Source organism: Oryzias latipes, chromosome 3 (genome assembly GCF_053564925.1).
Source record: "Oryzias latipes strain Hd-rR chromosome 3, Olatipes_Hd-rR_3.1".
NCBI classification, from domain to species: Eukaryota; Metazoa; Chordata; class Actinopteri; order Beloniformes; family Adrianichthyidae; genus Oryzias; species Oryzias latipes.
In genome coordinates this window covers 28,060,845-28,075,253 of record NC_136239.1, presented here as the reverse complement: position 1 = coordinate 28,075,253, position 14,409 = coordinate 28,060,845, and the positions used below count along the sequence as shown (strand labels likewise).

Below are 14,409 nucleotides of genomic sequence, written 5' to 3'. Positions count from 1 at the left end.
TGAATTAATCCCTGCCAGAACTTCCTCTCAACACAGAACATCCCAGCATAAATAACTTTTAGCACTAACAATGAGATTTAAAAAGGCCAAGAATTGAATATAAAATTTATTAGGCAAAATGTACAACAGCTGCATAAACAATCTTACAGCTCAAATATAGAAATTTAACTTCCACTCATTAAACGTGGAACTTTCTTTTGAAATAAACTTAAAATCTGTAATGAAGAGTGAAAACATTGATAAAAAACCCCAACATACACACCACACAGGCTCACATTTATAAAACCTTTCAAACAAGGAAAGCTGATCTGAAATTCAATTCAAATCTTTATGTTCGGTAAACCTTAAAACTACATCATACCAATAAAAGTAAAGTCCTGTAAGGAGAAAAAACTTGTAATTCTTCATCTCCCCATGTCTTCCTCAGCTATTAAACAACCAGATTCCAGTTTACTACACTCCGTTCTGGTTTTACAGCACCATACAATAAATGTTTTTGTTGTGCATGCAAGCAATGCCTTCTGTTAAGTTGAGCATTTCACAAATCCATGTTACTTAAAGAAAAAAAACTGTTTTTCTTAATAGCTTGTTTAAAAAAAATCTGAATTTTGACTTGAGAAAAATGGTTGTACAATGTCTTAAATGATAAGAAAAGACTATTCAATTACTTGGCTCCAAGCTTCTAAATGAATGAGGCAAATTTGTTTGTCTAGTCTTTCAGGTGTAGTGTGGAAATGGAGCTGCTGCTGATACATCTGATAAGCCTGTGGTGGGTGAGGTTTGAAAGAAAACCAGCAATTGAAAAACAAAAACAAATAATAGCTTTCCTTTAGTTTTCCTGTTTGGAATTAACTGAGTAAATGTAGCCTCAAAAGGTGCTAACAAACACCAGAATGGATCGGATGAGGGATGAGGTCTTCAGTATGCACCTCGCAGTCCACTGCTGCGTGAGCCTCCTGTGCTACCGTAGTAACGTTCACTGCGACCTGAAAGAAATGAAAAAGTGTAAATGTCCCACATAAGAGCTGCAACCTGTGACAGGCCTGATGGATTTCAAGGTCCGAAGGGAAACTTACTAGTTTGAGCTCCACTGGCTGTAGAGTTTAGGAACAGTTCAATATAGCGATGCTCTGTGGAGAACACAGTTCCATTACAAACCTGCACTACTCAGCATCAACCTTTTATGAAATTCTGAAGATTTACCATTAGAAAAGGCTGCAGCCAGAAGTCTACTACAGTACAGTGGATGAGTATTTTTATTTTTACTCTGCTTTTTATAAACTAAATGTCAGATAAAAAGATAAACTTGAACCCCAATCGAAGAAGAAGAACATACGCATGTGGTTTTTGTCTTTGGACATGGCTGCCACTGCATCTTCATGAGAGCGGAACTCGACGTCTGCCTCTCCGGTCGACTTGCCGTTAGGAGCCACGTCAATGTGAACCCGCAGTGGAATTAAAGGGGAGAAAAACTGAAAAAGAGCAATGAGTCATCCAGAATGCAACAAATCGAGGAACCTTTACAGAAAGGTTGCTGCAGATACATTTGATCCACTATTTTATCTAGTTCAACAAATAGGACTACAAACTTCCTAAAACATTTTACTATAACAGACCAAACGTTACCAACACTGGATGATCAATGTCTGTGAGGATAATGAGGCATTGAGAGTACATGTAAATGAAACTGGAACATTTGGTTACAGGTTTGCCTGCAGAACGCGGTCTCCTTAGTTCACATCATGTTTTCTGTGCTCAGACTAAATTATTCAAATTCAATGTTATGAGCATTAGGTAGCACCTAATATTGAGGTCTTCACTGCTGTGTAGCCAATTTAGAAAAAATAAAAGACTTTATAAGTACTTTTAGATACTTATTGGTCTTGTTAATTATTATTATTTTTATACTTCACTAAAGCTAAAGTTTAGCTATTGTCTAGTAAATGTATATATAATAATAAAAATATAACACTTTATTTACCCCACGATGGGGAAATTCTCTCTCCGCATTTGACCCATCCCCTGGGGGGAGCGGTGAGCTGCAGGCTAGCCACGCTCGGGGGGTTGGGGGGGGCAGCTGGCTGGGGAGAGCAGGGATCGCTCCGCCAACCCTTCGGTTGATGGACGACCTGCTCTACCGCCTGAGCTAAACTGCCGCCCAATGTGTCGTGTGTGCATCCGGTTGCAGGCAAATTACGTTAATTATGCAACTAAAAAAACCTGAAATATGTTTGATTTGAGACCTTTGGGCCCCTTTTGCTCCCAGAATGAGGTACATGCCCCCTGAGACTGACTCCACTGTTGCTGACATTTGTTTATAACTTGGATGTTACCAGTAACAACTACATTCATACAATCAGATTCTCAAATCTTCCACTTTGAAAACAAGCTGACCAAAGACATGGAAACCATAAACTAATGTTAGTAGTTAATATTAAAACAATTGAAAAAAAAGAAATATGTGCACCTCTGGAATTCTAGTGAAATTCAAGTCCTAAACATTTGGATCCAGGATCAACTGTACAGTGTTCCCCAGACAGGATTTTAAGGCTGTAAAACTCCACATCACACACTTTCTCAGTTTCACCCTCATTTTGTTTAAACTCTCAAAGTTTAAACCTTTGCAGGAGAATAAGTCCAGTTTTCTAGAATGAAAACAAAGATCTAATCAAAATCTCTTCCGTGCCTTGTCTCTGTACAGGAAACACGGCACGGAAGAGATTTATTGACAAGATCAGCAGCCAATATGGATCTTCCACTTTCGGCTTCTCCCATCAGGGGTCGCCACAGCGAACGAGTCGCATGGTAAATTTGGCAATGTTTTACGCCGGATGCCCTTCCTGACGCAACCTTCTCAAACCGGGCTTGGAACCGGCAGAGGTAGAGAAGGGAACACGGAGGAGCCCGGAGTCGAACCCGGGTTTCACGCACGGAAGGCGCCGCAAACCAGCACGAGCTAAACTGGCTCTCGCAGCCAATATGGATGTGCTGTTTAAAAAAAAACTGCCAAACAGCAAAAGGTGAACCCTAATGGGAACTCTGTATCTGCTGATCACCTTCATTCTGGATCCCTTTTATGTGGTAATTTATTTATTCAAATGTATGCTTTTAACTTGGGACCGTGTTGTCTACTGTTTTCTTACCTTGGCCACGTCTCCTTCTGAAGCCCGGAAAGGCAATCCTCTCATATGGACAAAATGACCGTTGTGATAACCTGAGCCCCCTTCAACCTGGCCCCCATAACCATGGCTACCCATTCCTTTGGGGAAAAACAAAATAATTATCTTACACTAGTATAGGAAGAGTGCATTTTGGGAAAGCCTTCTCATCATCTGCGAACCTTAGGGTTTAAACCTTACCTCTTCCTGTCCTCTCTCCTCTAACTCGCTCATCATACATCCCATTCCCAAAGCAGTAGTTGTTGAAACCATTGTAGTTGTCAAAGTTACTGTAACCTGGATACCAATCATAAACAGGAAAACTGAGACTGCAGTGTGATGCATCAAAAAGACAAAAAGGAGAGCTTCTGTTTTAACATTAAAACAGGAAAGGATGGCTGATGATAAAAAGAGCGGTTATTACAAAGGTTGATCAAAAACAAAGTTAGGTGAATGTATTTCTAACATTTTAGGACAAAAAATGTATAAAATACAAATCTTCACATACCTCCTCCATAACCTCCTCCAGTCCTTATATTGTCCATCAGAACTCCACTGCGGGCAGATCCTGGCCCATAGTATCCTCCTCTGGGCCCCGACATCATTGGTCTGTCATAGGGACCGGGTCTCTGGCCCCCCAGTCCCCGCCGGGGAACATCGTAGTAGGCTCGGATCTCATTACGACTGCTTTTAAAAATCTCTATGTACCTGCAACATGAGAGGCCCACGGGATAAAATGGAGTAGAGGACACGGTTAAGATGCAGGAGTGGGATCAGGTCTGGTTACAGGCTTAGTTATGAAGATAAAACACACAAACGACAAAAACTGTCTGAATGATTGAACAACCTTGACAAAATATCCTTCATTGGCTGGGCTTAGGGCTGCACCAAATCAACGTTCCCACTGCAACTTACTATAAAGAAAGTCCTTGGTGTGCAAATGGTGTTGCTTCAATGTTATTTATTTATGTATTTTTTTTACTGATTTAGCATCACAGAGAGCTTTGATGGTAGAAGCTGCAGCCATTCCTAACAATTCCTTCCATCCATCTAAAACCATCTCCAGATTATGAAAGGATATCAAGACGGCACCAATAAATCATTGAATTAAGCCAAATATTCATTTTTGGAATGACCACCACACAAACATTATGATATAAAAAACAAATGAAACCAACTTAAACATTTAGTGTACGTTTTCTGTTATCCCATCTCTTTTAAATGTCTGTCTTTTACATGACCCATTCAATGAAAAAGAGTTTCATATAGTTTAACCAGAATTATCATAGCAAACCACTCCATTACTGATCATTCAACCAGCAGAAGGCATCCATCCATTAAAGCCATCATTCTTTTAAATACATCCCAATTGTTTTGATCACCCACAGAGTGCTAGAATTGAAGCCAAACCCAGTCCAGCCCGTCCCTCTCCCATCCGTCCCACCTGTGCCCTATTCTTTCCTTGTGTTTCCCCAGAGCCTTTTCTGCTATCTCCTTTGAGGCAAACTGCACGAAGGCTTCCCCTGTGCTCCGCCCCTGGTAGTCCACTGGAAGAGTTATCCCATTTGGCACGATTCTCAACCCTTCAACCCAAGCACACAAATACATAGGTCGGTAGGCAGACGGATCAAAGAGAGAGAACAACACCCACTTCATCTGTTCAGGTTTTTAGAGTAGAAATATCATGACAACAAATAAGCTGACTAAACTCTGGAGGGATTACCCTGATTTGACATTTATTTCACATTTCTACACTACATTAAGGTTTCATGTCAAAATGACAACGGTGAAGGAAAAAGTAACAATTTTGACAACAAAATATGCAATTATATATAAATAAAAGAGATTAGATGCATAACTAGATTAAACTGCTTTTTTATGATCAAATAAAGACAACCAGCTTTATTTGTCAGGTGAAAGATAGACTTTCACTAATTTTAACATAAAATCTAAGTTATTTCTTACTTTAAATGGCATTGTTTAAGAAAGAATCAACATACAAAAATACTGCTTTTGTTGCAGCATAACACACACAAACATTCTAACTTCAATTATTGAGACTTTGGAGATTTTTCTTTTAAGTAAAAACTTAATAAGAGAGTCCTTCTTAATCAAGTTTTACCTGAAAAAATTCAGCCTTTTAACAGTATTGAGAAATTGAAAGTGCAGGGCAGTACAACATATGGCTATGTGAAATATTCTACCTTGCATAATGGATGTTTAAAATAAAACTTCATTTGTGGGACTTTATCTAATCAGTCCCTTTTAAAATGATTGTCTAAGCAGACAAAATGAAACAATTTTTTGGATGAAAAATTGGGTTTGCAGTGTTATAAATGATACATTACAGCAAACACTAGTGTTCAGTAGTCATGTACCTGAGAAAAACTGGACAATTTCCTCCTTGCTGCAGCCAAAGGGCAGTCCTCTTAACCTCAGCATGCAGCCGCTGCAGCTGTCATAGTCAGCAGGACCATTTCGTTTCAGTACCCAGTCCATCTCACTGCGGTTGGACTTGAAAACTGATTCAGACAAAAACCACCATATGTGAAATTGACGTTTGGAATTACATACATGTTACTCTAACACTCTTCAAAGTGGGAACAGAAACTATAAAAATAAAAAAGTAATGACAAATGGAAAAACAGAATTTTTCCCTTCAAATCACTTACCTTCTATGTATCTATGTCCCATATATTTACGGTCCTTGGCGAGAGCATTCTTGAAGTCCTCTGCTGTTTTCAACTCAAGAAATGCCTCGCCGCTGGGTCGGCCTTCTTTAGAGTAGGTGAAACACACTCCATTTATTTTCCCCATGATGTCACAGTCTGCATTTCAATTAGATTTTAAAAGTCTTTAAATATTTTTTGTTCACATCAGAATGTAAAACTATAATGTAGCAAGCAAAAATAGTACTTAAACACTTTTTCATCAGGATAACTGTACAATACTGCAATTCACAAACATTCAAGACCCACTCTAATGAAAAAATCTGTTCTTGGTGTTTTTAACATTGTCTTGTGGCATTTTTCTGATCATGGACCGCATGTGTTTAAAAAATAAGCTTAAAATTGCATTTCTAAGTGTTTATTTTTATTTTGTTATTCAGATCATTGTGAATCAGGATCAGATAAAAAAGTTCAGGTGAAAAAAGCTTGTAGGTAAGACGTAGAACCTAAAACAGAAAGCTACAAGCTCGCCTGTGCTCGGCTCTGTTGTGATGCATCCGCTTGCAGACAAATAGATCTTTGTTTTTCTAGTTTGAGCTGAGCTGGTTTAAAACTGTACGGCTGGATAGCTCTAATATTGCTCGCAATTTTTGTTGCACTGCTAATGCTAGGTTGGGGGGTGTGAGTAGCTGTAAGCCAGTGGGAGAGTGTGTAAAGAAAGGGATGATGGGAAGTGGAAGAAGGCTTACTCAGCAGTCCCACCACAACTAAGAGGCAAATTTCTGATGAACTCCTGCCACCCTGAAGAAACTATGTCCTAGAAAACTACATAGGTTTTTTTGTTTTTAATTTTCCTGAAAACGTTATAATCATAATTAAATGGGCACTGAGAATGCCTGGAAGATGGATCCAAATCAGAGTGCCACTTTAAAAGAAAAAAGCAAATTCAATGTATGAGTAATATTTAAAGCCTTTTCAATTATTTTCTTAATAATCATCATGGAAGTCAATCCACCAAGTGTTTGATAAACACATGACATATGAAACTGTACACTATATAGGGTAAAATAAGCACAAATATGTGTTAGTTTATGTGTTTTCACACCAGAGAAGAAACTGGCCACCTCCTCTTGTGTGCAGGACCAAGGCAGTCCTCTGATCCGGACCACATACCCCTCTTCACTCAAAGACATCCTCACTGCCACAGAAAACAAAGCCCAGCAGCAAGGCATTAAACAGCAATCGATAGAATGAGTAAAGAACAGCCTAGAACAACGCCGTCTTTAATGCCAACTATCCTTCAGGGGACCAAAACTATTCTATGTATTTGCTTATTCTAAATAAGACAAACATGAACGTTGTAAAATAATCCAATGGGTGATCATTTCCAACAACTGCAACGGTAAATGAAACAGTTGACAGCTAAGCGTTTGTCACTTCCTTAACTGTCAGTCAAGGTTTTCTTCTTGCTAAGGAAAACATGATTTAGCTTACATTTATGAAAATTGCATTTCAAATGTTAAAATATTGAACACTAATTGAATAATTCCTACGGATTTGTTAGTAATTCTGGTTCTAGGGATCTTCATTTAAGCTGTCGGTTATTAATTTACAGGCAAACTCTAGTTGAGATGCTAGCAAGCAACGCTATCGTCTAGGCTAACACAGGAGGACGGCGACAGCGGTCAAACGTTTAACATAGACTAGTTACAAAACTAAAGGCTGTACACTGCAAGCAAACATCGCTATATATATCCCTATTGTAAATAAACCCCTTAAAACGACTTTAACCCGGTGCCATTATCTTACATGCGGTTCTTATCCCCGGCGCTCTCCTACTCCTCTCCCAAGCCTCAAGTGACAGTGACAGCAGACGCGCTTAGGTATGTTATCGCGAGATTTCGATTTTTTTCCGCTGGTTGCTGCAACCAACTTGAATTTCGGTTTTAATCGAGGAAAACTATGTCGCAAATCAGTGGATTAGATTGATCAATTAAAATGAGTTCAAACAGGATGATTAATGAACATCTTCTTTGTTTTAAGAAATTTTGAGGCATACACATGCGTGTTTTGTTTCTCAGAAACTAAATGGAAATCTGGGCTACCTTGCTCAAACTCAATTCTATTTAGTCATATACATTTAGTCAGATTTCTGAATGTATATGTGATGGGAACTACTGTTCATGCCAGAATTGTGTTGTTTATGTTGTCATAGTATTATTAAGTTAAGTGAGTCAAAATGTAAAGAGACAACATAGATGTTGTTAGTCAAAGCACTTCTGTTATGTTCCACTAGATAGCACTGTGAGACACCAGATGCTTTATTTTACGTTCAGAATATTCTGTGCAAGACTCTCTTTGACTGTTCTATATTCCCACTATGCATCGAACGTTTACTGAAAAATAAAAGTACAAGTTGGCTGATATCAGGCATCCTCATTTCTTCCCACACCTCCGACATATAAATATATGCATGATGTAGTAAGTTTGAGATTCAGTAGCTAAAAAGGCTTTTAGAGAAGTACTCGAACCTCAACCTGTCAGATAACTTGAATCAACTTTGGATTAAACTTGAACATTACATACTTACATAATAGTAACAAATAAAGTATGCAACGGTCGCTGTCACATGACGAGGTGACGCTGGGCTCAGTCCGCAAAAACTCAACCGGCTCGTGCCAAAGTCCGCGTGCTCTTTCACTGGACCCTGCTGTCAACTGCAGATCGCCTCTGCTTGTATACCAGAAATCATGGAGATCCCAGTGTTCGTTCTGGATGCCTTCACAAATGTAGCCTTCAAAGGGAATCCCGCGGCTGTCTGTCCACTAATGCAAGTAAGTATTCAATTGATCCGACTTTTGACCGTCTATGTATGATCTGATATGGAATCCACCATACTTAAGTTAAACATTAAAAACTTTACTTTTAACATTTAGCAGAAAAATTGGACCTTGTAATTACTCATAACGTTTCCATATTATGGTAACATGGATTGAATACACAGTTTTTAACAAGTGAGCCCAAGTATTAGGGTTTAAGTCACTCATATAAGTTGGCAATGCTGTGAGCACAGAAGTGATTTGAACCTTTTTTTAACTCCAGATAATAGCTTTCAGATGTCCAGTTTGGTTTACAATATGACCTCTGGAAAAAGTAATTCATCCACTGGGTTTTAGAAGGACGTGAACCTGAGTTTTGTTTGTTTTGTACCTTTTTTTGCAACTTGCTTCAGATAAAGGTTTCTGCTAAATGAGAATGTGGTATAGTGAAGTGGTAATTGTAACGCTTATACTTGCAGCATCTTTGAACGCTGCATCATGTAAAGAACCATCATGGTTTGAGTTGATCAAGACTCACTGGAAAAACACACAAGTTCGGAGGAAATCAATCATAAAATCTTTCTGGTAATTACAGCGTTTTTACACATTTGTACCATTTTTTCGACAGGAGCTGGATGACAGTTTGTATCAGAAGATAGCAGCAGAGATGAACCTCTCAGAAACAGCTTTCATCACAAGGACCAACCCCTCTGACACGTTTGCTACTGGTTTGTCAACAATTATCACAAGTGATCACATATGCTGATTGAGACTAAGCATGATATCAGCAGACAGCCTTCAATGGATCAAAGCCCTCAGATGGTGGATTTTAGTTCCCCTGCAGGCTAACACATTTTTATCTTTGAATTTGATTGAGCATAATTGAAAGGAACCTGATATAATAGACTGCAGTCAATACACTTTAAAAACACATCAGAAAAGTTTTGAAAAGTCCTGAAACTTCTTTATAGGATCCAAATAACACATTACAACTCGGAATAACAATTAAAAAAATAATAATAGTCCCTTATTTGTCTGCTTTGAACTCTTGTCTCAATAGGAAAACACTTGACAATTTAAATATTTTCAGAACTAAAAACTTTACTTTGAAAAAGTAGATTTCCATGTGAAACAGCGAATGTTTTTCTGCACTGTAGAAAAGAACAATTTGAAAAATTGTAAATATAAAATATTGGCTCTATAGATGTACACAATGCACAGGCAGGTTTCTGTGATAGAAGGATACCTGTCTAATTTTAGCTGTTGTAATTAACAGGATCAAAGTTCCACCTCAGATGGTTCACTCCAACAACTGAAGTGAATCTTTGTGGTCACGCAACTCTGGCTTCTGCAGCGGCGCTGTTCCTCTTTGAGAGTAAGCCACATCACACACTACTCTTCCCAAACCAAATCTTCGTTTTTGTCTCTTTTTTTTGGCTGCTCCCTTTAGGGGTCACCACAGTGAACCATCTGCCTCCACCTAACTCTGTCCCCTGGATCCTCCTTGCACACACCAGCCACCCTCATATCCTTCTTCAGTACATTTAGTCCCACAAGGCTTTTTTCATGGGAGCTCCAACCTTAGCATCCTTTTACCAACATGAGTAAATCACTGTCCGCCCTCTCAATATGTCCTATCCATCTCAACCTGGCTTCCCTGTTTATCTGCAAAATATCTAACACAGATTTATTTTTCCTCCTCTGCTTCTTGTGTTCCACTTGAGTTCCTACCATTTAAACAAGGATATTCTGTCTAGCTGCGACTGACCTTCATTCCTCTCCTTTCCAGCGCAAACCTCTACCTTTCTAGATGTTCTTCCACCTGCCCCCTGCTTCCACAACACATCCCAAAATTCTTTGCAACATCACTGTCCACAGAGATTCCCGTCTAACCTCATCAGTCCTTTTAGGCATCACCATAAAAACAAGGAGCTCAAATTTGATCTTTGCTGCAGTCCCACCTCCACCCTGTACTGTCCCACCTATAGAGCACATCTCAACAAGTAATTTTCTGGCATTCCAGACTTCCTCAATCAAACCACAGCCCCTCTCTTAGTGTCTTCAACTTCCTCTAAATCTACAAAGACACACTGCAACTTCTTCTGACCTTTTCTGTACTTCTCCAGAAGCATCTTAAGTAAATATTAGGAACTCTACTGCCACCTCTCTTAAACAGCTCCATTTTTCTGCAGGTATATTGTCAGGACTCATTTGCTACTTCCCGTTCCACAACAGCCACCTCCTCCACTCTTTGTTCTCTAACATTTTTCTCATTCATCAGCTCTTCAAATTCTTCTCTCTATCCAGCCAATGGTTAAACAGCTTAAACCTTCATAACCCATAAGCCTTTTCCCTTTCCATCTAGTCTTGAATAGACAGTATATCCATCTTTTTACTATTTTCCCCTGGGCAGCACTGGCTCAGGCAGTTAAACAGGTCGGCCAACGATCAAAGGGTTGGTGGTTCAGTCCCTGCTCCCTCCAGTCAACTATTGTTGTGTCCTTGGGCACACAGTGGTAGGTGTTGAGAAAGGGGGCCACGGCCAATTCTGTACAGAAGTTAAATATGTTATCTCCTGACGGTTTTCAACACAACCTCCCTTGATTTACCTGGACTTGGGACCAGCACACAAAAGCACTGGATTGTGCCTGCTTGTGGTTTTATTCCTATATGTCCAAGTTTTATTCCAATCAATCAATGTTAGTGAGCAAAAATTGCAAGTAGTGTGTATCATAGTAGTGTGTTTATGATGGAATTTACCTGGATGAATGAGAGTTTTCATAGACAAGTAGTGTGTATGTTTCCTCAGAGAACATAAATTCGACTCTGATGTTTGAGACCAGGAGTGGACTTCTGGCCGTCACCCAGCAGAAGGATGGATACCTCATGGACTTTCCTCTCAATCCACCTACCAAACAGGTACAGAATGTAGAAAAGTGCAGGACAAAAAAAGCATAAAACAGTATATTTGTCTGAACAATTTTTTTTACATTTTTTTCTCTATAAAACACAAAAGTAAGCCTAAAACAATTTACAACATATATTACATAAAACTCGATCTGTAAAAGCAGAATTTGATCATATACATATAGGTAATGTGATTAATTTGTCTAAAAAAAGTGTGTAAATGAAAAATATTTAAATGCTAAAACTATTATATTAATTTTCTTTATTTCAGGAGCCTAATGAGTTCACAGATCTTGTTCAGGTCAGTAAGATCCGCTAGAAGCATTAATTATAGTGTGATTACAAACTGCCACAGGTTCTATTATCCCCATTTCGTTTTCTTCTACAGGCAGCTGTTGGAAACAATCCAGTTCAGGATGTAGTGTTGAGCTCTGTAACCAAAAAGCTGATGATTCGGCTGGCTGACAGCTGTGACAGGTTACTAGAAACACACTCACATACATAGGTAACAGGACATGTATCTGCACCCTGTTAGTTCACTTTAAATGCCTCTAATTATGTGACTGGCAGTTCTCCCATTACATGTTTCACTTTGCAATAACCATCATTTTTGTGTTGGTACTAATAAAATTCAATTTTATTTATATAGCCCAAATTCACAACAACAGTCGTCTCAATGGGCTTCGTACCGGTAATTGTAAGGTAAACATACAATCAAAAGGATCATAAATGCATAGAATTCAATAGGATAATACTAAACTTAACTAAACAGACTAAACTAAACTTGCATCCCTGCCCTTAGCCCCTTCTTCGCAGTAAAAAGCTCATATATATTGACTGACACTGCTGCCTGGTATCCTGTCACTGTTCTTAACCCTTGTGCAATCCAAGGTACTTCAACATTGGGAGTTGAGTCATCTAGACCCACAAGACAGTGCGCTGAACCTTTTTTCTTCAATGATTTGTAATCTTCACTGTTGTCCATGGATTATATGAAATCCTCTTCATCTTTATCCACTTTTGTCCTGGCAGGGAGAACACATCAATGTATGGGTGGGGTCATCTGGACCCCATAAGATAGCACAAGGGTTAAATGTATATCATCATAGCAAAAAATGTAGCTCTATGGAATGAACCAAATCAGATTCTCAGCTGTGAAAATCATAATGCTTCGATTGGCGTGTGCGCTTCTTGTTTGTCCTTCAGGTCAGTGCTAACCAATCTCAAAGTGGACCCTGTTGCTCTTCTGAACGCTGACAACAGCGGAAGAGTCAAATCACTACTCATCACCATGAAAGGTAACTGGGGATCCAGACTCCATGTAGGCCACACTGAGTTTTCTCTCATCAGGTAGCAAGATTAGAACAAAAAGGGAATTCATCAGTCAGATATTTGTAAAAAAAAAAAAAGATTCTTCAAATTCAGCTGAAATAAAACGTTGTTCATCTTTCGGCTTTTGCCTTTGTATTTCTAACAGGATCACCAGAAAGTCAACCTGGCTATGACTTCTACTCCAGAGTTTTTGCTCCATGGTCTGGTATCCCAGAGGATCCTGTAACCGGTAGGAAGAAAAGTATTTTTTTTTATTAATATATATATATATATATATATATATATATATATATATATATGTATTTATGATGCGATTACATTTTTGTTTGTTTTAACTGCAGAAAAAACTGGGCTTTTTTTTTACTATAAACTAGACTTTCTAGATTAGGTCAACAGTTAGTAAATTAAAACTGTTAGAACCCACAAAAACCTTGATTGTCCAGATATCCAGCTGTAGTCATTTTCTTCTCTTCCAGGATCAGCCCACACTGTTCTGGCTGCTTACTGGTCCAAAGTACTGGGAAAAAAGATCATGACTGGTAACAAGTTTCATAAGTTTCTTATTAATTCTGTTGGTAAATTCTCTTATTTAACATAAAAAGTTACTTGTTTGTGCTTCCTGCTAAACGCTAAACGAGTGAAACTTGACACATGCATTTGTGTTTGCTTAGCGTACCAGTGCTCCAGCCGAGGTGGGAAGCTGGAGCTTGAAGTGAGAGATGATGGCAGAGTCAACATTAGTGGAAAAGTTACCAGCATACTACAGGGAACTATCAGACTGTAGGCAATAAGAAAAAAACATGCTCAGACTGTCAATGAGATGATTAAAAAGAAAAAACCAACAACAAAAAATGGACTCCTACATTAACTGCTTCATCTATACAAGAAATATTAAAAAAAATCCCAACAAACCTGGAATACTGTAATGGTAACAGCATTCTTTTTTAGGCAATATTTATCCATATCACAAATACCAACAAATACAAATGAGAAGATCAAAATTACTCAAATAAGTACAGGTACACTAAAAAATAGGAATTTGCCAAGCCAGTTTAAAGTTCAATGCATGTTAGCCATTTGTTTAGGACTGATCTAATTTTAGCCATTTGAAATAAGAAACAGACCAAAATCTTTTCTGAAAATATCAAGGTTTACTTGTGAAATTTCAAAGGCTGTTTAAAAAAAATCTCAGTTTAAACAACCACTCTGATGAAAATCGTTTTTTGGTGATTTTTTAACATGTTTTTGTGGCGTTTTTCTTATGATTGTGGTCATTTGAAAAAAAATTATCTGAGTACATCTATTTCTTTATTCAAATGTTGTGAATTAGATGCAGATGGGGAAAAAAAACACAACCCGAAAAAAGCTTTTAGCTGTGATGTAAAATCTACATTTGACAAAGGAAATTACTGTAAAAAAGTTGCATTTCTTCATTTAAATTCATGTGAATCAGGAGCAGACAAAAAAACACTGTGTGGAAATGATCGTATTTGTGACATAGAAAATATGCTAGACAGGTCACAG

At 38.4% G+C, this 14,409-nt stretch overlaps 2 protein-coding genes across 8 annotated transcripts; one reads left to right on the top strand and one right to left on the bottom strand.

Annotated features, from left to right (window-relative positions):
* Nucleotides 1–93: 93 nt before the first annotated feature.
* On the bottom strand, nucleotides 94–8,551 carry hnrnph3 (heterogeneous nuclear ribonucleoprotein H3 (2H9)). 6 transcript variants are annotated; one of them, XM_078944574.1, is made up of 11 exons: nucleotides 8,418–8,551; nucleotides 6,933–7,025; nucleotides 5,831–5,986; nucleotides 5,537–5,680; nucleotides 4,603–4,741; nucleotides 3,667–3,866; nucleotides 3,360–3,455; nucleotides 3,144–3,259; nucleotides 1,337–1,472; nucleotides 1,077–1,130; nucleotides 94–986 (listed from the first exon to the last, which is right to left on the bottom strand). In XM_078944574.1, exons 2-11 carry the CDS (start codon nucleotides 7,018–7,020, stop codon nucleotides 919–921), a joined length of 1,197 nt encoding a protein of 398 aa, XP_078800700.1. In that variant the 5' UTR covers nucleotides 7,021–7,025; nucleotides 8,418–8,551; the 3' UTR covers nucleotides 94–918. The 6 variants fall into 6 exon arrangements, with proteins under 6 accessions (XP_078800700.1, XP_078800698.1, XP_004067294.1 ...); XM_078944572.1 differs by having other exon boundaries at nucleotides 5,831–5,935; nucleotides 8,418–8,522; XM_004067246.5 differs by lacking the exon at nucleotides 8,418–8,551 and adding an exon at nucleotides 7,637–7,738.
* Nucleotides 8,529–13,737, top strand: LOC101165627 (phenazine biosynthesis-like domain-containing protein). Of its 2 annotated transcripts, XM_023953537.2 has the most exons (10): nucleotides 8,529–8,661; nucleotides 9,275–9,374; nucleotides 9,923–10,021; nucleotides 11,456–11,565; nucleotides 11,825–11,854; nucleotides 11,942–12,030; nucleotides 12,760–12,851; nucleotides 13,031–13,114; nucleotides 13,362–13,424; nucleotides 13,557–13,737. In XM_023953537.2, the coding sequence occupies exons 1-10, from the start codon at nucleotides 8,578–8,580 to the stop codon at nucleotides 13,667–13,669; spliced, it is 864 nt and encodes a 287-aa protein (XP_023809305.1). In that variant the 5' UTR covers nucleotides 8,529–8,577; the 3' UTR covers nucleotides 13,670–13,737. The 2 variants fall into 2 exon arrangements, with proteins under 2 accessions (XP_023809305.1, XP_078800701.1); XM_078944575.1 differs by lacking the exon at nucleotides 11,825–11,854.
* The last annotated feature ends 672 nt before the right edge of the window (nucleotides 13,738–14,409 follow it).

Bases quoted from the DNA above. Each gene is read 5' to 3' on its own strand.
- hnrnph3 (XM_078944574.1), bottom strand. From the start codon at position 7,020: ATGTCTTTGAGTGAAGAGGGGTATGTGGTCCGGATCAGAGGACTGCCT. The intron at 5,987-6,932 runs GTGTGAAAACAC...ATTGAAATGCAG, and splicing joins GGTGGCCAGTTTCTTCTCTG to ACTGTGACATCATGGGGAAA. The intron at 1,473-3,143 runs GTAAGAAAACAG...GCTCTTTTTCAG, and splicing joins CAGAAGGAGACGTGGCCAAG to TTTTTCTCCCCTTTAATTCC.
- LOC101165627 (XM_023953537.2), top strand. From the start codon at position 8,578: ATGGAGATCCCAGTGTTCGTTCTGGATGCCTTCACAAATGTAGCCTTC. The intron at 11,855-11,941 runs GTCAGTAAGATC...TTTCTTCTACAG, and splicing joins AGTTCACAGATCTTGTTCAG to GCAGCTGTTGGAAACAATCC. The intron at 12,031-12,759 runs GTTACTAGAAAC...TTTGTCCTTCAG, and splicing joins CTGGCTGACAGCTGTGACAG to GTCAGTGCTAACCAATCTCA.